Source organism: Ciconia boyciana, chromosome 5 (genome assembly GCF_034638445.1).
Source record: "Ciconia boyciana chromosome 5, ASM3463844v1, whole genome shotgun sequence".
In the NCBI taxonomy this organism is placed as follows: Eukaryota; Metazoa; Chordata; class Aves; order Ciconiiformes; family Ciconiidae; genus Ciconia; species Ciconia boyciana.
This window is the reverse complement of record NC_132938.1, coordinates 84,393,215-84,417,826: the sequence shown is the minus strand read 5'-3', so window position 1 is coordinate 84,417,826 and position 24,612 is coordinate 84,393,215. Positions and strand designations below refer to the sequence as shown.

General features: G+C 41.2%; 2 protein-coding genes across 13 annotated transcripts in view; both read right to left on the bottom strand.

The window, feature by feature from the left end:
* The window catches only part of LOC140651571 (alpha-fetoprotein-like), a 30,366-nt gene extending 24,637 nt beyond the window's left edge, over nt 1–5,729 (bottom strand). Inside the window, exons 1-2 of one of the 2 annotated variants that reach the window (XM_072861138.1) lie at nt 5,709–5,729; nt 616–722 (exon numbers count right to left, since the gene is read on the bottom strand). The gene's annotated coding sequence lies outside the window, so the exon portion shown is untranslated. Of the gene's footprint in view, nt 1–615; nt 723–5,708 lie in introns of those variants that run through there. The other variant, XM_072861139.1, reaches the window with a different exon arrangement.
* Nucleotides 5,730–9,028: 3,299 nt separating this feature from the next.
* ALB (albumin) overlaps nt 9,029–24,612 on the bottom strand; it is a 44,240-nt gene continuing 28,656 nt past the window's right edge. For 9 of the 11 annotated variants that reach the window (XM_072861147.1, XM_072861146.1, XM_072861148.1 and 6 more), the window contains 13 exons: nt 24,439–24,571; nt 23,288–23,502; nt 22,438–22,570; nt 21,239–21,336; nt 20,042–20,171; nt 18,906–19,120; nt 18,230–18,362; nt 17,292–17,389; nt 16,994–17,132; nt 16,246–16,469; nt 15,593–15,725; nt 14,515–14,571; nt 14,092–14,276 (listed from right to left, as the gene is read on the bottom strand). In XM_072861147.1, the coding sequence (XP_072717248.1) occupies nt 14,521–14,571; nt 15,593–15,725; nt 16,246–16,469; nt 16,994–17,132; nt 17,292–17,389; nt 18,230–18,362; nt 18,906–19,120; nt 20,042–20,171; nt 21,239–21,336; nt 22,438–22,570; nt 23,288–23,502; nt 24,439–24,567 (1,698 nt within the window). In that variant the 5' untranslated portion in view covers nt 24,568–24,571 and the 3' untranslated portion in view covers nt 14,092–14,276; nt 14,515–14,520. Of the gene's footprint in view, nt 9,098–12,136; nt 12,230–14,091; nt 14,277–14,514; nt 14,572–15,592; nt 15,726–16,245; nt 16,470–16,993; nt 17,133–17,291; nt 17,390–18,229; nt 18,363–18,905; nt 19,121–20,041; nt 20,172–21,238; nt 21,337–22,437; nt 22,571–23,287; nt 23,503–24,438; nt 24,572–24,612 lie in introns of those variants that run through there. The other 2 variants (XM_072861144.1, XM_072861143.1) reach the window with 2 other exon arrangements.

The window sequence follows — 24,612 nt, the reverse complement described above, 5'->3', positions numbered from 1 at the left end:
TCCTTGAGTCCTTGTCTTCAGGAGTGTTCACCCTGGGGGTGTATGAGCGTGTTGGCACAGGAGACAGGATAACCTCTTGCGGTACAGGTGGGAGCGTGCCCATGCACGCCTGCGTGCTGCCCTAAGTTGGCAATGAATTCCTCTGTCCTTTGGTTCCTCTGAGTCACTTGGCTGGGAATGAAACAACTTTCCCCACCGCTTCTCTGGCAGTGCTTCTTTCTACCTTGTTTGTCTCTGGGCTTGTGAGGACACATTTGCTGCGTGTTCTCTGTCAGAGCGGCCTGTGGGTGGAAAGTGCACTGGGTGCTTTGCGTGGTCCCAGTGTTGGAAATAAATGGATGGGTGTCCCAGGAGGACTTCTCTGTGTGGGTGTGTGTAGTGCAGCTCTCTTAGCATGCCAACACAGGAGACAGCTTTACTTTTCTTTACAGTGCAGATCTGTTAAACAGATCTGCCTTTAGGGAGACAGAAGTGGGCACACAACAGAGTGTCAAATGCAGATTGCTCCCAAGAGGGGCTCCGAGGAAGCCTAGTGCTAGCAACCCGTGCCCTCCTTCCTTGTCCTGGTGCAGCAGCTGTAAGACCTAGCCCATTACAGGGGCTCGTGACGCTCACCAGATTAGTGGGCTGTCGGTCCTTCAGTGTTACTGCGTCTAAGGTCAAGCACCAGAAATCTTGCTTTGTCTTCAGCTTTTTGGGTTCTGGTAAATTTTTCTGGAGTACTACGAAGAGAAACAAGAAAGAAGAAAGCCTGTTAACAAATGGATAGATTAAACCTTCACGTACAGGATATATTCATTTGCTTCAGGCTCTATAGCCCTCTTCGCTAGATAAATTCACATAAAACTCACAACCTTACTTGCATTGTGACTTCTCTTTCCCTTCGTGCCCCTTCTCTTCCCCCTCCTTTTTGCGGTGACACTGACAGGATGCTGAAAGAGGGATGGCTGCTGCCCAGGATGCCTGCAGGCTGTGTAAGACCGTGTGGGTCGCAGGGTGACAGAGCCATCTAGTTTTCTTGAAAAGGTTCAGCCAGTGACTGATGTGCCATGGAAGGTCACCTTATTGCCCTAACGGATGTAAATGTTATTTATACACGGTGAAGGATTCCTGGGTGACCTGTTCTTGAGGGAAATACTCCTGAGCTTCTAAGAAAAGATCCAGGTTTCATCCATATTCGAGGCCATTCTCCCAGCTTCAGCTGCATGAAGCTGTGCCTTTTTCCCAGGCATGTTGTTAAGCAACAAGAGCATAAGAGCAAAAAGCAACCATCCTACCACTGCTGCCTGCTGGAGTGGAGCTCCATGGCACTGTTCCCGCTTCCTCCGTACAGCAGGCAGTCAGCCTGTCTTCCCAAGTACAGCATGGCCAGCTTCCACCCAAAGTGCAATTTGGTCACCTCTGCGACACAAGGACCGAGTTGTACCCTGTGGGTTTCACTACTCGGATTTCCACCCTGCCCTACTCCTCCACTTCCACTTGATCCCAGGGCCATGTCAAAAGCAAAACACACTTCTATAGAGTAGAAAAGAAACATTCTAGTAACTCCAGGAGCTATTGCTCGCCTCACAGGCAGTCTCTTTTATAGCCAACTTTTTTGATAGTAAAAAAAGGAGGGAAAACAGATGCCTTTTTTGGACTTTGAGGACTGATGCCTCTATTTGTGAGTTCAAGTCCCAGTGTAGTTCAAGGGGTGGTGTTGGTATGGCTTCATCAAGAGAACTGTGTCTGCTTTTGCTCTGTAGGATGCTTTCTTTGTCACCATAATTAAATGGTTTCACTGGATATAACGTTGTTCTGCCTTAGGTGAGGATCATTTCCAGGAGGGAGTCTTCCACTTTCTGTATTCAGTGCAATGAAGGTCCTTCTGGAGATTCTGGACTGAAATAGTTATCGCCTCCTAAGAGGGAGGAAAGAAGTAATCATTGTTCCTGGGTATTGGGAGGGAGATCTGCAGCCCAGTATTTAGTGTGAAAGCTTTAAAGGAGCGATGTTTTGTAGAGGCTGCTGCATACATGTCTGTTACCAACACAATGTGCCCTTTATTGGGAAGCAAAGCCTATATGCCAGCTAATTATGAGAGCATAAGATGAACCCACAACATCTGGAATGGAAGAAGTAAGAAATTCCTCAAGTTAAAATCCTTCACCCCCGACCCGCCCTCCCCTTAACTTCCTAAGCAAAACACTCCTACTTTTATCTATGTTCCAAATCCCACTGTGGGTTGATGGCAACTGAACTGGACACAGCAAAGTACAAAGGGTGACATTTACAACTTGTCCTTGTCTTTATCTGGCACCTGTAGGCGTGATGGTCTAGCCAAGTGAAACACCATGGCTGAATGTCAAAACAAGTTATCTTCATACAACACAATCACTGTTATCTTAACACAATGCAAACTTAGGTTGCAGTGACGTGCTTACACAGCACTTCTGAGTAAGGCAGGGAACTTACTATGTCTGCCTGCAGGTAACAAAACAAAATGCATGCGCTTTTGAGAAGGCCCCTATTAATTCCTTGCAGCTGACTTGTGAAAGGCACTGCTCCCAAGACATGGACTATTGTATAGCTCACTCTGGATCTACTGGAGTTCTTCTCTTTGGAGTACAAATTCTCCCTTGACTCTTGGAGTCAAGTGTCTGGCGTTGCCTTGTCCAGGCTTTCTCTTCTGACAGAGCCATCCTTTCACTGAGTCAGTTTTCTTACCCTGGCAGTCCTCCTAAGGTGACTCCATTTGCAGCCGACCTCTCAGGCATGACTCTTACGGTGGCCCCACAGAGCAGAGGCAGCTGTGAAGTCCAAATCCCCCTTTGAAGCCATGCTGCCTGGTATTTCATATCGCTTTCTGAAAGGGATGGGGATGTCCCTTGGCTCAAGTGCACATAGTGGCTCTTTTTGCCTTGCACTTGCAAGGGGAAAGTTGTTCTTCCACTCCACCGGGTTTCTGTAAGGGTCTGTTGAGACACTTTCTCCAGTCAAGGACCATGTCTCCCAGTGGCATTTTACCCCATGATCTTTTTTTCCCAAACAGGCCAACGCTGCAATGGGTCGGTGGCTCCTATCCCATCTTCATCTTTTCCGGACAACTTTTAGGTTGTTCATGTAATAAATAAGGTTATGGTTGCATAAACAATTTTGAAGAACAGTTGTGAAGCCCTGATAAGTAGTCATCTTAGCTAAAGCCTATATGTGATTTTTTTTTTTTGAAAGGAAGAAAGGAAAAAATATGGACTTTCCAGTTTTCACATGTTCTTGTTTGCCATGGAGTAACACACCCTGTGTGTGTGCTGCTTGGCTTTAAGATGGAAGCACACGCAGTAAGGTTGAGTGCCCTGAACACAGAAGCTGAGTGTGACATGTCATTGGGAAGCTGCAATACCGTGTGGGGGTTGGCTAGGATGGCACTTTGCCCAGAAAAGACCTGTGACCTTCTGGAGTACTAGATGGAGACTGGGCCGGTTACCTAGGGTATCTCAAATGGCATTAGATGCTTACTTTTAGGCAACTGAGTCATATCTGTAGCTTCTGCATGTCTGTATAATCAGAAAAGCTTAGGATGTCTTAGGCTTCTAGAGACTTAAGTGCTTGCCTGTCTGTCTTTAGAGGGAAAGGTACGTAAAATTGCTCCCCCCCATACAAGGAGGTGTTCAGGTATGTCTACCTGGCAGAAATACGTGGTAGGGAAAAAAAAAACCAGTGGCAGGAGTCCTAAAATGGCCTACCTGCTAAAAATGAGTCCATGGAACGAACAATTGATTATCAAACCTATAGCAGTGTTCTGTAAGGAAAGGAAATGGAGGAGTAAGGAGGCAATGGCTTTCTTTTATACCACATCTGCTCTCACATCAAACCACTGCTGCATTGCTTGAATTATTCATTTTGGCTTTACCAAATTAAACAGTCAACTGGAACAATGTAGATTTGTGAAGCGTCTCTTTGTTGCCCATTTAAAAAAAACCGATAGAATTGAAAGAGATATGAAAAGTCCATGGATTGTCAGACACCAAGTAATTTAAGTGACTTTGTTACTCCTGACAAGAAAAGAAAAGTAGAGGCTGAGCAGAAGGCTTTTCCATCATTACCGTTGTTACCCTAAATTGAGAGAAACCAAAAAGACAACATAAAAGTCTAATGCTTATGTAAACCACCAAGAAGTCACTTGCTCAAGTCGGTGAGTCACAAGTCCAAGGTGCAGTTCAGGCTTAAGCATGTTAGCGCTAGTCGCCCAGAATGTGGGCACTCTCTGCCTCTGACCTGAAGAAAGCAAGATGAGCCCTGCTGCAGAGCTTAGCTTCCAAGAGTAACGAGGTTCATGAATTGGGACTGTAACACCAAAAAAAAAAGACAGACGAAGGGCATAGAAAGCTGGGTTTCCCCGAGTGCGAGACTGCATCAGTTTCAGCTTGTAAAAACCATCCTTACAGTGTGCCGTGTTCTGGAAAACGGACATCTCTGCTCCTGATCCACCTTGTGGATGCCTTGTCAAAACCTGCACCTCGGCAGAGTGTTGATTCATTATGTTAGTCAAAGCTGTTGAAAACCTTTAGCACTAGTGACATTGGAGGAGTAGGTGCATCAAGGAAGATGACTAGTCCATAGTCTCCAACTTAGAGCTCTTTAAGAGCCAAGAGTGTTCCTGCCCTTTACGCTATGTTTTGAAATCTTCTTCTCTTGTACAATTTTGTTTTACAGTCATCTTTTTCTAGGACTGAGGCCTGTTGTCTCGTGATAACAGGTTTTACACGTGGTAGTATAGTAGAGAAATTTTTCAGATAACCATAAACCTAGATGGTCTGAATATTGATGTGTAGTAGAGGGACGTTGCTGCTGTGATGTGCAGCGCTACAGATAACATTTCCTAACAGGGCTCTACTTTGGGCTGTCAGGTCTGCAAACTGAAGAATACAAACATAGCAGAGACAGTCAGAAAGGACCTTGAGCACAGCCTCTCATACGGTTTGTCTACTAGGCTGGTGTCAGGAGACACAGAGCATACCATTCTAGAGAGACTAATTTGCTTAATTGTTTGTAAAGAGTACTTCCTCTGGAGCTAATGAGTTCTCACTGAAGGATCAGGGTAATAAGAAAAATGTAACCAAAATGTATGGTAAGTCTGAAATACTGTCAAGGTCTTGATTTCCTTTCAGAGCAAAATTTACATTTAGAGACTGATACACTTTCTGAAACTGTGGTTTGAGACCTCTCAACTGCTGTGCATAAGTGCGTTTTGTTTTGTTTTTTAATGCTGGTTTCCCTGCTGAGTTGTTCTGCCATAGCATGCAGAGATAGCAAGGTTAAAGGAATGAATGCTGTCGAAGCTGGGGGAAAAAAAAAGGGTTATGTATTTTGAGACCATAATCACCTCAGCTCTTCATCTGTTTACATTTTTTTTTTTTTGACCCCTCCTTTTACCTGTACCGTCTCTTCCTATAATTTTCAACTTTCCTGTGTGAGATGCCTGAAGTGGATCAGTCACAAGGCAATGACCTTATATGTGTCATGCGTGACATATTTTTTGCAGTGCAATGTACAGATTAAGTAGTCTGTGTGTACATAAAGGTGTATTTTATTATCTGTGGGCAAACGTATGGCAAAACTAGCTGTACAAATGGCTACTCTATCTGGCTGAATTACTCGATCTAAATGCATTCACTGATAGTTGCGATGGCAGCTTTTGTTGTCAAGTGGTCTGTAAAGATATGAAATACCTCATCTCCAAGTATGTCACAGGATCAGTTTGCTTGCAGCATTTTTCTATCATAGCGGTAAAATCAGGGATGGTTTTCTTTAGTTGTCCCTCTGTCGTCCGGAGGTTGCATTTAATGAGATGAAGAAGCAATCTGGAAATGCAGAGTTAGTGCCAGTTACTGAAGCTTTTGACATATCGATTTCCAATATCATCCATAGTTTGTAACTGTACACTGTGTCCAGAAGGGTATATGCTACGGCTGCTGCCTGTGGCTCTATTTCTATCTCACTTCATGTCTACTTCTCCCACAGCTGTCTTCTCCGTCTCTTCCTTCACAGCAGGAGGAGCGCTGGAATAATTTTCTTGAGTACACGTTGATATTTTCAGTTAAGCCCATCAATAAGACCTACATCTGCTAGGGTACAGAATTCAGTCTAGTCAACCGAGATAGTCCCATTGATAAGAAACTCTGTGCTATTGGTTCAACAGCTGTTTTCAGTTGAACACCACTTCCTAAAGTCAGTTGTGTTTAGAAACACTGGGAACTGTAAGGCCTACTAGTCACTAGAAATGTGATCCAAGATGCCAAAGACTTACGAGGGGGGGTGGGGGGGTGGGGAAGAAAGACCCTGGAGTTCTGCTTGGCCACAATTTTTGTTTGGAAAAGGAGGAGATGGGTAGATGTATTAATTTCCCTCAGAAAATAAAATAATTTCCAGTTTGTGGAAGGCTCTCCGAGTCATCCTGGTAGTTTTTCTGACAATATCCTCCATCATTGAGAAGAACTGCACTGAAGTACAATTCTGTCATGTCTAACATACCTGTTGTCGTCTGTGAGAGACTTGCAATTTAATTATTAGGCTTCCTGTTGAAGTGACCAAAGCTGTAGATACAATATAATTCTTACATACAGTAAGTTTGCCAAAATGTAGAATAAGTGTTGCAGTATTATAAGGAATTACTTGACGCTATCTCCATGAGAGAAGGATCTGGATTCAAAAGCTAGTTAAATCTAGCTGCTGTACTTGATACTTCTGTAACATTCATTTCTAATTAGGGGCATGCGGTATTCCCTTCATTTACAGTAGCAGACACAGCTTCAGCTTCAGTTCTATTCTATACTAAAATCAGAAGGACTTAGCTCAGAAAGCAGCATCGGAACCATGCACACACTTCTGGAAAATCTTCTGCTTAAGAATGGTATGTGAGTTGCAGATTATTCCCTATCTCTGTTCTCCACTGTACTCTCAAATTTTGGGACAGCCTGTCCGTGTTGCTTTCCTAAATGGTGTTTGGACACTTAGTCTGTTGCGAAACCTGTCTCTCCAAACTCCTTCAGAACCTTGCAATTGTACTCATTAATCCTGCTTAATTCTTTGATTCCTTTCCATATCTGAACAAGCTACAATAACGAGCATGTTATCTATTAAAATGAGCATGTTTCACAAAGGAAGAGAGACAACCCCCTGAAAACTTATTTTCTTTTGTGAGTCTGACATTATTGGGATCTAGAGGGTTTTGATTTTTTTTAATCATTGCAGCAGGGGAAAAAAATGCACTGAAGGATGAAAAAAGTTGACAAACAGAAGTGCTTAACAAAACCAAAATCCCAAATTTTTGGATGGAGAAAACTACAATACCTTTATATTCAAGCAAATTCTGGGACTAGGCTGTTTGCAGCAGTTTTCGACTGCACACTTGTAGTCGATAACCAGAACAAGTGTAGGTAGGAGCATAAAGAAAAGCAGACCTTCTCACAACCGAATGAATGTAACTGTAAGGACAAGAAAATGGAAAAGCCATTGTAATGCTACACAAAGCTTCTAAGAAGCAATATTTTACTGAGAAAATAAAAAGTTTATTTTTGCGTCTGCTAATGGCCCAAACTAGTCATGAAAGTCACCATATGCCTCCTTGTGTTCTCAGACCCAAACGGTTATCAACATTCCATATTTAAAAACATATATATATACAAGTACGTAAAAATGACGATAGCCAAAGATTTCAAGACTTTGACAATGGAGAAATCCTCACTCCCGCACTTAGCTTTTTTTCTCCTCTTTGTGCTTTCTTAAATTCAAGGCTTTTTGAGAGTTGTTATTTTTCATGGGAAAATAGAGAAGAAAGGAGGGTAGAGAAATTGAGAATTAAACCTCGGAAAATACAGGTGTTCTTAATAGAATATTGAAAGCTGAAAATATAGAAGAGGTTTCTGAAGAAAAATGTTTTTCTTTGAATATGCAGGGAAGGAAATCTTCTTTTGAAATGTCACGCTTGGACTGCCTGGTGCTAAGGCATTCACGCATGTTAACTCTACGTCCTTAAAGGCTTCTCCAGGTCCCCTGTGCTCTCTAGTGACAGAGTGTCTGCGTTTGTCTGGAAAAGCTCAAGCCCACCCTCAAACTGTTTATAATACAGTTACAGGAAATCAGTGGTGCAGGTCAGCAAGGACTATACACAAGGATTGGTGTTGGATGGGTTTGGTTTGGGTTTTTTCCACACCCCCCTCCATGGTATTTTAGCCAATAGTGTCAAATAAACTCAAGTATTCCCAGTTTATTTGGAAAACATTGGTGGGCTTTTCATTTTGGAGATCCTGAAAATAAAGAACTATCCGATTGGGTTCCGGTTACATTCGATACGAATCACCACTATAAGACTTCTGTAAGAAATACACTCAGTTGGAAGCTTTCAATTTGTCCCACTGGAAATGAATGTGTTTAAACAAGGCAGGTCTTTGCACACAGCAATGCGTATCTATATGTAAATTTGAAGCCTTTTCTCTAGCATTCATTGAAAAATTTTCAATACATAGAAAGCAGTTACTAGAAGTTATAAGATAATGAGGATTCCCATATTCTAAAAAATGACACTTAAAATGATGTTATTTGGGGGTTTTGTTGATTTCTGTGAACTTTTTTTATTTAAAGACCTTTTTGTCTAGAAGTTTCATTGAAAATAAAGTTTCTTACCTTTCACTGAAATTGCTTTCTTTTTTTTTTAATGGGAAAGCAGAATCTTTAAAGAAGTACAAATTCCTCCTGTTTATGGGGAAAAAAACCCCAACAACAACAAAAAGAACCCAAACCAAAAAAACCCCTGAACTGTAATGTTTAATTCATCATAGTTTGCATATTGTATGTATTCTAGTAGGCTGAAAATAAGGGTGTTTCACTTCATGTTCATTATGAAATCATGCAAAATTAACTCCAATCAGTTATTGACACAGTTGCAAAGCTTGTAAGGATGTCATAAGAAGGAAAGCAATTCAACGTGTGTGTTCTTACCTGCATCTCAGGCAAATCTTTTCTGATTTTTGCATGTAGCAAAACTGGAGAAAATAAAGGACATAAATGGCATCTGCTTCATTATTGTGGATTATTTGCAGGTGTAGACCATGCAGGGGAGCTTGGAAACAAAGAAGATAGAAGGCAATGAAATCATTTGTATGCTGTTACCAACCAGCATCTGTAAACAATTAACCATACAAATATAAATCCCCATGCAGAGGTGGAGAGGGCTCCCAGACTGAAGCCCCCCTTGCGAAGAGGGAGCATGACAGAATATTAGGTTTGGAATTTAGATAGAGGGAGCAGTTTGGAAAAGACTTTGTAAATTCAGATTTTTGCTTTGCCCAGCTATGTACGAAATTGGGCAAATTAAGAACTGGGTTACAAGACTTTGTGTAAAATATAACCTGGTTTAATCAGAATTGTGCTCTCTTCCACCCCTCCTTTTTGGGGGGGTCAGTGGTGAAGACAGGATGTGTTGAATACTGTTCTGTATTGGCAATTAATGGCTGAGGCAGAGGTGAGAACTGCTGTCACAATTCACTTAAGACTGCAAATCATTAGAAAGTTAATTTAGAATTTCAATTCCTTTACATGAGCTGAGGAATAGTTGCATCAGCATGTTCCTGGTGCTTTACGCACTTCCACTGAAAGAATTGAAGTGGCGGTTTGTTGCTGTTCATGGAGAAGCCCAGAACAGACCGAATGCACTTGTGGATCTGGTTCAATACTTGCATCCAGTTAAATTTGGTAGGTTCAAATGAGCCACTGCTGCAAGCAAAGCAAAATACCATGTGTTTTAATCCTGGCACCCCTGGCACGTAGTAGTTTTGTTAGCTGAAATGCAATTTACTAGTGGTAGTATGCAGAAAAGTTACATTCAGTCTTTGGGCAAAGACAGTAATAAATTATGAATCGGAAATGACCAAAAAGGAAGTAATTTAGATAGCATTGACTACTCAAGTATGCTTACCTGTAATTAACACAGAAGGCATATCCCCTGCTGGGCAGCAAGGCAGGCAATACCCTCAGTATGAGCTATTGAGACCTAGGCAGTCACGTAGGTTGTAAAGATTTGAGAAAACATATGTCCAAATGTACCAGTTGACTTCCTTGTACATTTTAAAAACCTTGCGCCTCTTTGATCTCATGCAGTCAAAAAGGTTTCACGACGCTTAGGTCAGAGCCGGAAAGGGCTAAGCACTTGGGTAACCATGAGGAATTTTTCAGAAACCCAGCAACGTGCCCTGGCCCAAAGCCACTGCCCATTACCAAGCCTCGGACATGCTCTACTGTATTTTTACTAAGGCTGAGTGCCGTGAGATCAGGATGGCAAGCTGGAAGAACATTCTTCCTGCCCCATCATTTTTCTATTTGCTTCGTCACAAACTGGATGTAAATGTTTCCAAATGTTCAGGCGAAAGCTGAAGCAGGCATTAAAGGAATTCCCACACACTAAGGCCACAGCTAGCAGCCTTCTTACAAGGGACGCTCCAGAGCCACGGTACTACCTCTAGCTCCCAAATACCAGCAATGAATGCAGAGCACCTGGGGCCTAAGGGTCATGACATTTCATCAACCTCAGAGGGACAGTGAGAAATGAAGTACTAACACAGAAATGCCGTGACCAAGATCTCCAACGTAGCCCCGTGACCTAGAGATGACAAAACCTTTTAGGGATGCCCCTAAAATGACCGCTACCAATACCCACTGTTTGAAAAGGTATAGGAAACTGCTTACAGACAGGACAGGTGGCACTTTGTGATTCACAGTGTGGTAGAGATATGGAGAGGAGAAGGCGGTTGAATAATTCAGGGATGAAGAAAGCAAGGAGCTTAGGGCAGGTGGGGGGTGTCTGATGGATGCAGATGATGTGTGGTCAGCTGAAGGAATTAAAGACTGAAGGAGAAGGCAGAAGAAAATGGGTGCAGCCCCCTACCCTTTCACCCTTGGAGCAATAGATATAAGGACCTTGCCTTCTACTTGCCTCAGAGAAAAGCAGCATTTCTAACTTCTGGATCTGGCTGTTACTTTGGAATCTGCAAGTAGAACGTCTTTGTCCAGCAGCGGTAGGTTTTGCATTTGTTAAGAATTAATGATTTTGTTTATTTTGTTAAGAACTGATGCTTGTTTATTTCTCTGTCTTAGCATAAGAAATATACATAGAGCAAATAAGTTACTTTAGAAGAGTCAAGTCTGAGGATGGTTCTGTCAGTTAGTGGTAACGGCTGGTGCTCTCAAAATTGCTTTTCTTGTAAAGGATGGGTGTGTAGTTCCCATCAGGCTTTCTCCAAGGACTGGAAAACTTGATTTACGGCAATAGTTTTTGTGAATATTAGAAGTTCAGTGGTCATGGCTCTACTAACATTTGTAGAAGATATATGAGAAAGAGATAGGGGCATATAAAAAATGAAAATGAAGAAAGTAAAAATTAGCCTGCCTATTACTGAGGACTAACAGTAGATCATGAACTACAACTACATATCCATTCATTGTACTGTGCTGCAGAGGAAAGAGAAGGCAAATGGGGCATACAAACAGGAGCAGACTACGAGGTGTGTAATACCTCATATTAATCAGTACCACAAAGGTCTCGCAGTTTTAGATCTCTATCTATGACCGCAGTATCTTGTTGTTTCCTGGGACACCAGATCCCGGGGAAGGCGTTTCTGTTTTTATATAGACAGAGACAGTAAATGTCAGCCTCTCCAGGGCATGTTACATACCAGCAGAACTGCCAAGTGAATTGCCACGGTATGGAAAGGGATGCCGACACGCTGCTCTGGCTCATTGGGTGTGCTGTCGCAGACTCAATTGTTTGCAGGCAAGGAGAGGGGCCTTCAAAAAACTTGTGTCTGCCTTAAAATTGATGGGCTGGTTTTTGTTTTCTTTTCCCCCTTGAATACTCAGGACACTTGTGTAGTTTTCAGTGAGTTCTAGGGACTAGAAGTTGCAATAGAAGGAATATAAAACCTAAAAGACTCTTGAAATAACCTAACAAAAGCTGATGCATTTGTTGAAAACAAGGCACAGGTGTCATGCTAATGGCTATGGTAACAGTTGGCCTTTCTGAAATGTGAAGCCATCGTTCAGGTTTGGTAGCAGAAATTTAAATATGTTCCAGGTAATTAGGGGGAGGTTTCCCTACCTCTTCAGGCGACACTTAAGTGGTTAAAGAATACTTTTGTACAAGTGCAGTCTTAGCTACAGCTGCAGGTATGCTTATTCCTTTTCCTTCTGAAGTCAGAGTCTACAAGATAAAAAGGAAAGTCACCTCCTTACAAAGAAAGCCAGGTGGACAAAAACATATCAGTTGTGGAAAACCACAGCCCAAAAGAGAGCCCCAGGAATACATGGGAGATTGCTCAGCATGGGAGTAAAAGCTCTTAAGAAGTAATTTTCAAAACCATATCAACACTGAGGCTGAAGATACTTCTTTAAGTGCCGCAGCTCGGCTGCAGTGCTCTGTCTTTATGCAAACTGAAAGACGCTGTGACATGCAAGAGTGGAACAGCTGGGTTCCTATGAATTGTAGAAATGGGGGTGGGGTGGAGGGAAATAAATTCTTTCCACATATTTATGGTATATTGATATTCGACTCGATTCTGCTCTCTTGACACATTGCTCTCTTCAGCATTGACAAATGATAAATGCAGCCTGGAAATCATTTATATATTAATTCTGTATCTCTCTGGAGACAGCAAAATTACAATCACATTAATTACAAACACATTTGCAATTACTAAATCTTAATGAAATCCTTAGCCTGCTTTGTATTTGGAATTATTCAATGCGCAGTTGAAAAGCCATACCAGATGTCACAGGAGGCTAACCAGCACACGTAAGAATCATAATGTGACAGGGCGTGGGGATTGGCTGGAAATCTAATGAGAAACGCACGCTTCTGGGTAGACTTGTGGGGCTAGTGCTGGTTTCCGTGCCTCAGAATCTTCACCGAACCTCTTCCTCAAACAAGCTTCACTTGTCCTAATTAACTCCAGCTATGCTGTGCTAGAGCAGGTTACTTGTAGCTGCGGTGAATGACTGTCAGCTCTTTGGATGGTGAATTAGACAATGGGAATGGTCTTTATAATGACTGTTTGTGCTCCCTTAAACTAAACTAAGGGAAAAGATGCCTAACTGCCACTGATGAATGATTCTTGCTCAAATTCACAAAACTTTAAATCTAGAATGAGATGTTTGTGAATGCTTCAGGGTCACATAAACTCTTCTAAACCAATACATAACTATGACTTGCAGTGACTGAATGTTCAAACCTTTCAATCATAACAAGATTGATGATTCTGCCTTTTAAATTTTCAACCCAATGTCTCTGAATGTTTCATTCTGAGTGTACTTCTATGGTTCTGGAGAAGATTCCTAGTTCATGAACTACAGGCACAAAGAGTTTCAAGTCCAAGAAAACTGCCTTTATGAAATGCCTTATTATGCAAGGGCTCTTCTAACGATGCAAGGGTTACGCAGGGGTCCTTGTTAAAGTGTGTAAGATTTGGGGGTTTTGTGTTCATGGACTGAAACAAAATATGCACTAGAAAATCACGCTGCTTTAGTGGCACAGAACCGAAAAATTTCTCTCTTAGGAGTTCCCTGCAATAAGGGGGCATGATTTAGATGCTGGGCTTTTCAAGAGACATCTCTGAAGTCAAAAGCTGTTTTAAAACCAACTTAAGACATGAAAAGAAGTGTCTGAAAGCAGATCTGTTTGCAACTTTTTGCAAGCAAAGAGATACTTGGTTTGTGGCTGATGTAAAAAAAAAAAACACGTTTTTCTTTTTATAAGAGTTCGTTGCTAGTCATCTTATTCAGACTGAACAGTTCCTTGGAACGTTCTCTTAATATGTAATTATAATTGCTCAAGTAAAACATAAAATGAAGCTGTAACTGAATCAGAGTATACTGAAACTGAAGTCTAGCTAAATGTCTTATCACCTTTCGTATTCTTTCATACACGTTTTCCAAGAGCAAGAAACAGAAAAAAACCCCAAGAGAATCCCTGCCCATATATACTACTTATAGCAAGCATTTTGTGTAGGGAGTGCTGCAGAGCTTTGCCTTACGGCAGTCACCAGCAGACAAGGAGAGATGCAGATTTATAAAGCTTTTATTTATTACTAATTTTTTCCAAAGTAATAGAATTGAAAAGTTTCTGGAAAAGCATGTGGTTTGACAAAACACTGAAGATTTATGAAATACTCATTCAATACCAAAGGAAAAAAGGTAATGGGTGGGACAAGTTACACAGAAGTATTTTTCTTCATATTTTTCCCACTGGCAACCTAGATTGGAGAAACAAAAAGGATTATTTTATAAAATGGTAGCATACTAGTCGTACTTCAATTTTGTGTGCTGTGTAATGGCAGATGGTAAGACACTCGTTAGAAAAAGCAAATGCCTGGTGGTTAAAGGGAAGCTAGATGCTTTTTTGAGTTGAAGTAGTTAAGTGGATGGAAGGGTGGGCAGAGAGGGGTAGATAGATAGATGACCCGATATATATGCATTATTGCTGTTACCTACCACGTGTTAAGAGCCGATTCCTAATGTCTTTCTGCTCTCGACTATTAGGTTTGCACCCTAGAAAAAAGAATACAAACAGTTGTGAGAGAGAAACCAAGGGAGCAAAGTACACAGTGCTTGAGCAGGAACTTTTATAAACTTAAACTTGTGTCTGTGTTACGGTTCGAAGGATAATTCTAATTGTACTTCCTAACCTTAGAATCTGTGTGCTCCTGCATGTTGGGTATTTTTCAGTTTTGCAAAGGTAGAAAATAAACTTTTAGAGTGAATTAGAGACAAAAGAATTCTTTCCTAAGTCTTCCTAATATATTTACCTATGCAATACTTTTGGTTATAAATAAAAAAGGATTCAGGCAATAAGCAGTTTAAGATACTAGTAATAAAGTTCTATGCTTCAAATGATAATGAGGTTGCTGTTGGAAACTGTCCTTTATACTTTCTGTAAATGCTTTGCGGTTGCTCAGCAATATGGCTACAGATAAACTTCTCCTGTGGTTATCGGAGAGACATGTAAATGTTGAATGAATGAATGTATTTGTGGTTGATGAGTTTGAAAAAAATGGAATGACTGTTCATAGGACATAATCAGCTGGACTCCCCCTGCCAATATATCTGTATTTGCTAAGTGTCTCTGATAATTGACCCTGATGCACTTTTTACTGGTAGTCCTTCAGAGTTCTGTAAGAATATGTGGCACAAAAGGAAGTTTACATATGCTAGAGATACCGTTTAAATTCTACACATACATATTTTTCAACTATGGCTTGTAGGTATTCAACTCATTTGGACAAGGCCCTGAAGAACCTTATCTAATCTAGAATTTAGCCGTGCTTTGCGCAGATGACTGGACTACGTTACCTCCTGACAACCTTTCCACGTGAAATTGTTCAATGACTATAATCTGTGGCTATAATCTGTACAGTCAAGATATATGTCATGCTCTGCAGGCAAATTTATTGTAAGGGCACATGGACAAGTAACCATAGCAGTTTGCAGAGCCACGTCTGTAGTGCTTGATTTCCTAGTAAGTTTCCAGTTTCCTGGAATTTTTTTTTTTTTTTAAGGAGATAGGAAATACCTCTTCTCCAAGGCATGTTTCAATATCTGATTGTTTGCAGCACTTGTCTACCATGGCAGTGAAACCATCAGCAATTGTCTTTATTTGTTCTTCTGTCATCTGGGGCTTGCGTTTAATGAGGTTGACAAGCAATCTGAAAACAAAGCCACAATACACAGTTAACGCTACCTGTTGTAGTTTGATTTCCCAATTTAAAACACGCCATTCTATGCAGGTACAGCTCGTTTATGAGGTTTTTTGGTCATGTCTAGAGGAATCTGTGCCTATTTGTGACTCCAAACTCCCAGTCTACCACAACTGTCTGTTCGCTTCTTGTTATCCCAGTTACAGGTGGGGAAAAAACTTACTGAAATGATCTGTATGTTGTCTTAATTAAGTACATCTTAAGCCTTGCACTAGCAGTGGACCTAACACGAAACTGGTCAGCTAAGACACTGATTTTACTTGAAGAAAATACCCTATTTTGCCTCTTCCAAACCACACGATGGTATGCCCTGACGAGCTCAGTACAAACACATAGTTCCACCTGGTTTTCTCTCTGTTGCCTGTGAAGTCCCAGGCAGATGACAGAGCAGGGGGTTTGTAGCTTCCTTCTGCCCCCACCAAGTGTTACACTCCAGAACTTTTTCTACAAGGTATTTCTTTTAGCTTACTTCATGTGCCCTAATTCCCGTTCAGCAGGAGGAGCAGTGCACAGTTTTTCATCAAAGTTGAACATGCCAGGGTCAAATGGTGGCGGCACGTATTTGGCATCTACTCCCATGGCAGTGAAACATGGTCTCCTGTAAACATAGGAGTCCCTGCAGCAGTGTGAAACGTTGTCATTTACAGGTGTGGTCTCCTGTCTCCTGCACATATCCTGAATCACAATGCTCAGCTGGAAAGAGAAGGAAAGAAGGACAAACGTGAGTGACGCCTTCTACAATAACGGAAGAAATATGTGATGTTTGTGTCACAATAGCATAGCTGGAAGTGGAAGCTGTTGGATCTAAACACCTGCTCAGAAATGGAATGGTCTTGAAATTCAAAATAAATACGTATTCCTGGAGTCGGGCATTTCTTAATCTGCAAACAGATTAAGGGCTACAATCAGTAAGTACATGGGTTTTTTTAAGAGACTGTTTAGCTTTTCCAAATGCAAGCTGCCGCAGACCCGGTGGATTTACTTTTGCTTTCTGAGGGAGAGCAAAGTTTAGGTAAAATTTTCACAAGCTACTATTAGACAACTATTTAGGTTCTCACGTCCATTGAAAATGAACAGACTTCGAATTCTGTTAGGTAGATGCTTAGCTTGGGGCTTATGAAAAATCATTGTGAGTTGACTATCTCACCAGAATTCAACATTTTTGAGAACAGAAGAAAACTCCAAGAGGAGTAGCGAGAATAAACAACTGTACTCACGTAGCCCTCAGCACAAGTTAGGCGTCTGTCTTCAGGAAGCTGGCAGCACTTATTACCAATGCCTGTCATTTTCTCTCCAATTTCAATCAAGGTATCAGTTGGTACCTGAGGCATTTTCTTAGTGTAGCGGATCAGAAGTCTGAAAAAGTCGTATCAAAATGACTGTTTGCTCACATTTGAAGAATACTCAACTGAGCTAGACCACAGAAGTGAAAACAGAAGTGAAGACCAAAGAAATTTGTCCAAAGCAGCCAGCATCATTGTTTACACTCAAGAGTATTTATCAGAAAGTACTTACGCTTTAAGGAAGTCTGGCGCGCCATGGGCAGTGAGGAGGTCACAGTTTGTCTTTACAACACTCTGAGCTTCTTCAATATGTTTCTGTAATTCGTCGTGCTGCAAATAAGTATAAATTTATTAGGAATGTTAGAGCAGGACATCCTGCTAACAGTCGTACAAATACACCTTTTGACCTCTTCTAAACCTTATTGGCTAGAAGATACCCATTTTGCAAGGCCGATTGCTTCCGTATAGCCTGGACGGCGTAGGCAGGACTTGATTCTCATGTGAGTCTTAAGTTCTAACAGAAATTCCGTTAAGGCAGCAAGATTTTTGAAATTTAGTTTAAATTAATTACCCATTGGACTTACTTTCTAGACAATAGGGTTTGTTTGTTTGTTTAAATCAGGTGAATATTTTTCAAGTATAGGATTATCAACCGTGAGGGGAACATCCTCTTTCTACCCCTTGGCCAAAGCTGCCAGTGACTCAACTTGTGCTGTGAGTCGTGTGCAATTCAGTTGAAGATTAGGAGACCTAAGTTTAGACGTCTCTATGTGAGCTGACCATGCAGGTTCCCATGCATGGATCCATGAGCATCCATACTCAGTATAGGCAGTGGAGCCCATGGAATAATTCAGCTGACCAGCTATTAATCATCTTCTACAGAACAAGCAGAATCACTTCTAAGAGACAGAGGCATCAGGCAGTTGAGTGAGACTAGTCTGACATTCCGTGAGGTGACCCATGAAGTTAGTCTGCGATCTGAGAAAACTCCGTGTCCTTGTCACGGGCCCTGGACTGCTTCATCTCCCACCAGAACATTAACCTCCCCTGGGATTAGTCTCTCAAAATGCTTTCTGCCTGCTCTTCTGTAGGAGCTTCTCAACCCAATTGTTTCATGATGGGTACCGACCAAGCATTCTAGTTATCTGCAAAACAAAGCTCTGCACCTACAGCAGTTGCGTAGCACGCAGCAGGGTCGTCTGTTTTGCAGCACTTTTCCAGGATTCTTTCATACCCCGTAACAACTCTCAGAATCAGCTGCGTGGAAAACTCAGGGTGTCTTCGTGAGTATTCATAAATTAATCTGAAAGACACACAAGCTGACAGAATTAGAGCTCCCTAATAACATGCTGCTTTCTTCATGCACAACACAGTAACTGACAATGACAGTTCCTCAGATGAGATCAGGTAAGGTGGACAATGAGCTTGGAATGCTTTTTGCTTGTTTAGTAGAATTTTTTGGTCGTTTTTTTGTCTGCCAACAGGGCAAATGTGAGAGCAACAAAATAGTTCCCTGGGACAGAATACTTCTTAAGCAGATAAGGCATGTGGGCATGTACAAAGCCCTCGAATAAAAGAAAGGCACTGACAAATTCCGGTTTGATAAGTAGGACAATGCTGAACAGACACAGTCACAAAGCATGAATGAGAAACTAGGGGTTCGACTAGGGTTGAAACTACATTAGTTACATCGGACTTCCATGCGGTCATCTCTTCTCTCCACATGCACTTGAAACACCCAAGGGGACGGTTTTTCCAGCGTGCAGAAGGCCATAGTCCAGAAAAGACAGAGGATCATTTGCAGGAACATTCAAATACAAGCACGCATGCTGTTGGCACTACTTACTCTGACAAGAATGGGTCACGGCCTGCCTCAAAGCTTTTACACACTTCCTTATCTTCTATGTATCGTGGAACTAGAGAAGGAAGATTTTCAGGTTTGTCATCAAAATCTGCTTCGATAATGCACTGGCTTCGTTCCACAACTGGCTTCTCACAACAGTGTTTGATTTTACTTGAGAAAACTTCTTGTTTAGAGCACATATAGGTCATAAGCTCTGCCTGTAAAATTAAAACATACTATCAGACAAGCTATGAAATAATAATTTAAAGATAGATTAATTAATCTCCCCTCTCTTTATCAGACTCTTCCCTTTTCATCCAGGTCACCTATTTACTTGGCACTTTCCTAAAGAAATGCCGTCTCCATACAACGAGAAATAATCAGAGGGACAGGCACGTCCTGTGCACGTTGAGCACGACATTCACAGGCGCGGAGGAGAATGTGGTTCCCTCCCTGATCTTAGAAACTTTGAGAAGACAAACTCTGGAAAGCCAAGGAAAGTCATTGAGCGGCCTGTCACAAGGATGCCCGATTGATCTTGTCAGTCCTGTCAGGTGCCCAGCTCCGATAGAGGACGAAACATGAAAAACCCCAGAGCTTCACAAAGCCAGCACTGGACACCAGCGGATTGCAAAAGTGTGTTTAAGTTCCAGCCAGACAGGCAATATTTAAATCGTCTCACTATTGCAGTTTTGCTAATCCTCCCATGCAAGCTGTTCTCTAGAGTTCATTGGCAGTACAGGAAAGCTGGATTAATGGCAGTTCACACAACAGGACAGCAAAAAAAATTGCAGCCTTTTTGCCTCTGCTTTCTTTTGCTTTGTTTATGATTGATTTGAAGTGAGTCAATACCTTCAAACAATCTCCCTGATAAATGGTTTGATTTCAACCAAACACACACTATACTGTAAGTAACAGCTCCTTGCCCTCATGATCATAAAGGGATAGATCCGGAACTGGTCCAAGACCTAGTTCCAGTAACAGTCAGCTGAGCTGACCATGAGTTTTTCCGTGGCTGAGGAACCTTCCAGCAGTGTTGAGTACAAGTTCCCTGGACTGTGAATGAATTGCTGCACAAATTATTGTCTTCCTAAACATTTTTCAAGTATGTAAACATTTTTGAAAAAAACTTAGCTTACCCTGTCATCCATGCACTCTACCATGTCCCCTTCACAGCACTCTTTGTAGATACCCTTAATATCTTGTACAATTTTAACAATTTCTGCGAATGGAGCATTGGGATATTTCTGGCTCAGGCGAGCAAGTTTACTAGGTGGAAAAGAAGAAAAATACACTTGTTTTAAAGCTCCGTATTGAACAGAAACCTTGCAAGTCACTAACACTTATGATACTGTAGATCAGCATTGTTGAGAGTAAATATTCATTCATTCTTCTCATCTAATTTCTGGTGGCTAGAAAAAAAGGGCAGCGACACCTGCACAGTAACCCAGTGCTCCTTTAAAACAGACAAAAAGAAACAAGGTTGTGATTCTTCTGTTCTATCTGAGCTGTCTATGTCAGAATCACACCGTAGAATTCCTCATTGCTCTTGAGCGACGTACAGCATTTCTAGATTACTTAGCACAGACTTATATAGTCCTAATTAAACCTTTAAATCAAAGCAGACTATATCTAGTAAGGTAATCCTAGTCAATGTTAGTGTATTAGACTAGCCACAGAATGAAAGCCATTCTCTGTGCTTAGGCAGGTGATCTGCTTATTAATTGCAAAAGTCTTACTCAATCTTAAAAACGCACCTTTGACAACAGCTGTGATTCTGCCAAACTTGACTCTCCGATTGCTTTAAGGTTCAAACTAGCAAGTTACCTTGCTGATAACCAATGTGCCTATCGCTAAAAGCTGTAGGCATCGGAATGGGGCACAGCTTTGACAAAGACGTAGATTAAACACACTGGAATCTCTGGTTCCGAGTGACACTCCATCAGTTAACTCTGCATCGCCTGGATCGGTTCTAGAGACGGTTTCATTTCTCTGGAACTCTCACGGCTGATCTTTTTACTAGTACTCGCTATCAGCCTGAATACACAGGCTCCCCTTTGCGCCCAGACTTTATGTGGAAACCTGATCAGAATTAAATTCTACATTTAAATAAGGAGGCTAAGAAATCGCTGTCGGCCTAGTGTTGAAAGACTGACCCACTGATCTCTATTCTGTTGGACAATGGTCCTCAGCCAAAGGTATGCTTGGAAGTACCATGAGTGCAGTTTTCAAACTCAGCATATAGAATTGAATTATATATGCTGATGTGTTCCTCTTGAGTAGTTTCGGGTTTAGGTTAACAAGCCTACTTTTTATAAAAACTGATTGGAACTTACTCTGCTGCGAAAGTTCTCTCGCCAAACTGGTTGAGGATTCCACAAGAATACTGCTGCTTCACGCTTACTGTCCTGGCTCTTTCTTTTATGGCAGTTGCCTATAGTAACAGGATGCACATTGTCACATTAAACTGATTACATCTAATGGACTGAGAAAAAAGCAAATCTGAAAACCCCACTCCAGAAACACACCAGGTTCTGGTCCAGTTAGCTCTGATGAAAAGCCAAGCCAACTGAGAATTCCTTAGGCAGTCCTAACCAGTTCGCAATCAGCATTTAACTTCTAGTCTATGCACTGTACCCTTACGGCACGATGCAATTCTTCTATGGACATGCTGCTGTTCACCAAACACTTCAATTTCATTGAAACCCTGTGGCTTCAAAGGGGCGTAAGTTGCCTTTCAAAGCACCGCAGTGATTACACAGAAGTCACTGGTACTGGGTTTGAGACAAAGGGAAAGTTTGGCTCGTGCCATTCTCAAGGTCACCATGAAATCTTGGCTACAGTTCTCTAAAAAGCAAAGCTATAGGGAAGTCACCTGCTATTGATTCGTAGGGCTAACACATAATTAATCCTGACTCTTCTCTACACGTTCTTCATGCAAAGATTTGCATGAACAGGAAGATTGTACCCGTTTCTAACTCTTCCTCCTCCATTCGCTTGGGCAACGAAGAGGGGAAGAAGAGGAGAGACCTCTCATACACCTACATGTGGGATGTGGCGATGGCACGTTAGGCTGTCAAGTGAGATCTGTCTTTCCCTAGTACCTCTTAGGTAGCATGCCTTCTCACTGCCGTTTACCACAGATGAAAAATCCCAAGTGCCACACATTATTTGGATTCAGCACATCTGTGCAATACTCATAGCTGCCTGATAATGTATTAGCAAAGGGACAAAAAGACAAGCTTAATTATCTACAGTTTGATTCTTCTGTTTTTTCACTTAAAAAATAACAACTATGAATTTTTTGACCATCTTAGTTTCCGTGAAGCCATATACAAATGGCTTCACTGAACCATACATGGTTTACTGAAAACCACCATGGGAAGGCACAATTTTTGAACTATAAACCATAATTTAACATTAGCCTTTTAAAGCCACTTCTTGCTTGAAAGAGAATTGCTGCTAAGATCAGAAGAGACCTTTATGTAGCAGACCAGTTGCTTAGTTTTCATCCACAGTGAAAAATTTGATATACCTTTTCATCCAAGCAAGTACCGATATCACTCTCTTTGCAACAGCTTTGAAGTGCATGTTCATATTCAGCAGCCAGACTGAGGATTGTTGGGGCATACAAGAAGGGTTTTCTTCTTGCAATAGTATAGATGAAACTGTAAGGAAAAGGAAAACATAAGTTACGTATTCCAATGACAACAGCACATGGCATTAAATTTCTTACAGCTTCTATGACTTTTATTTCTAGTTTAGAAATGTAATCTGCTTTCCTAACATAATGCCTACTAATGGTAAATGCTCTGCTAAATCTCACTGTTTCCGAAGCAGGACTCAAAAACAACGATGGAAGGATGAACTCCTTATATTGTCAGCCACTTAGTTTGAGGTACACATGCTTTTTTAAAATGCATTGTCAAATACTTGAAAATTCTGATTTTGAGTGAAAAAAAGTATTTTATGGCCATTTCACCAAGATTTTATTGCCAATTTTTATTCCTTTTACTGTTATCTTTCTTGGTCCTTTCCAATTACAATGGGGGTAGTGGGAGCAAGTCAATTATTAAATCAATACTGGAAACACTGTGGTTTTCCAGGGTTTTTTGGGAATAAAAAAAAGTCCCCCAAGATTTATAAAATGTGATCCCTTAAAGCCCATTTTTGAATGGAAAACCTGCTCTAGCATGGAATGAAAAAACGTGATCAGAGCTCTGGATATTTAACGATTGAGCAACTGTTTTATACATGCAGATATGAGGTTGAATACTTGCAACTTTTTCAAATGTCCTGCATGTCCACACACTCTGTATAGCTTGGGGATCCCTCTTCTGCACAACTGAATACTTAAAACAGTACAAAATGGCCATTTTTCTTACTGTCCCAGCAATGACACCCGGTTGTCTTGGTACTCCTTGCATATCACATCATTGGCTGGTCTTTGGTATGGCTGAACAAAGTCTGGTTGGGCAACTTTAAATGACAGGAAACACTCATTTCTTTCAGGATCAGCTTTACTACAGCAGTCAGCCATTGCACCATATGAGTCACGGAGCTTTTCTACTTGGCAGATTTCATCCAGGAAAATGGAAGGCTAGAAGGAGAGGGAGATGCTGAGGGTCAGAATTATTGTTTATAGACAGTGTAATGTACATTCTATTTATCTGTAAAAGAAAACCCAGATTGAAAAGTAAATACATTTTTACTGGATAAGATTTAGACCATAAATCAGAATAATACATTTTTTTCAGTGCAATTGCATAAAGTTTTTTTTTTTTATGTGCTCCAATATCAAAACTGTTACTATGCTTTATTGAAAGAAATAATTTTAATTATAATTTAAAATACTGTGTGCAAGACAGTGATCTCCTTTTACTTATAATCTGACTAAATCAAATTTTCAGATTAATTGAAGCAGGATTTGATGCTCTACTTGATGACCAGCTTGGGAAAGCTTTAGGGAGAACTAATGTAGTCATGTCGTTTGGTCTGAATGTTAGAGCTCACAAAAACACAAGCATCTAACTTTCTGAAGGGCCAGGCTGAACCTGCTAGACATCCAGGGATCTTATGTACCTGCAAACTTCTTTTGTTACCTGATCTTAGAGGAGTTTTTTTAACACTTCTTAAACTAAGTACCTTAAATTAGCACACATACCTTTTCAAGACACCCCAGTGTGAAAACCCACACGCTTGGGTCAGTTTAATACCTAGAATTAGACCTGTATTTTACAGCTGGGGTATTTGTACTAAATGCTAACATTTATTTCCAGGCAATGCCAAACTTAATGTGCCAAAGCGTGGTCTTTGGGCTCCACCATATGGCTACACAGATCAGTTAGGCACTTCTGAAAGGCAGAGTTTCAGAACCTGACAAAAGCAAGCTCTTTGTTTTCGCACTAAAATCTGAGCATTGGCCGATGACAACAGCAACACCTGTGAAAGGATCAGGTATGAATCCTCAATGAGGATGATTCTGGTAGCTGCACAGAACGAGGAGAAACACAATACCAAAGGATTCACTGCCTACCAGTGATTTTGCACACTGAGGAGCATCCTCATTGGCCACACACTTCTGTGCCAGATCAACAACATCCTTCACCAGCTTAGACAGTCCGTCATAAGAACATCTCTGGAGATACTGGGCAAATGTGATCATTGTACTGAAACACAAAGCACATTTTGGAATATAGAGATAAGAAAC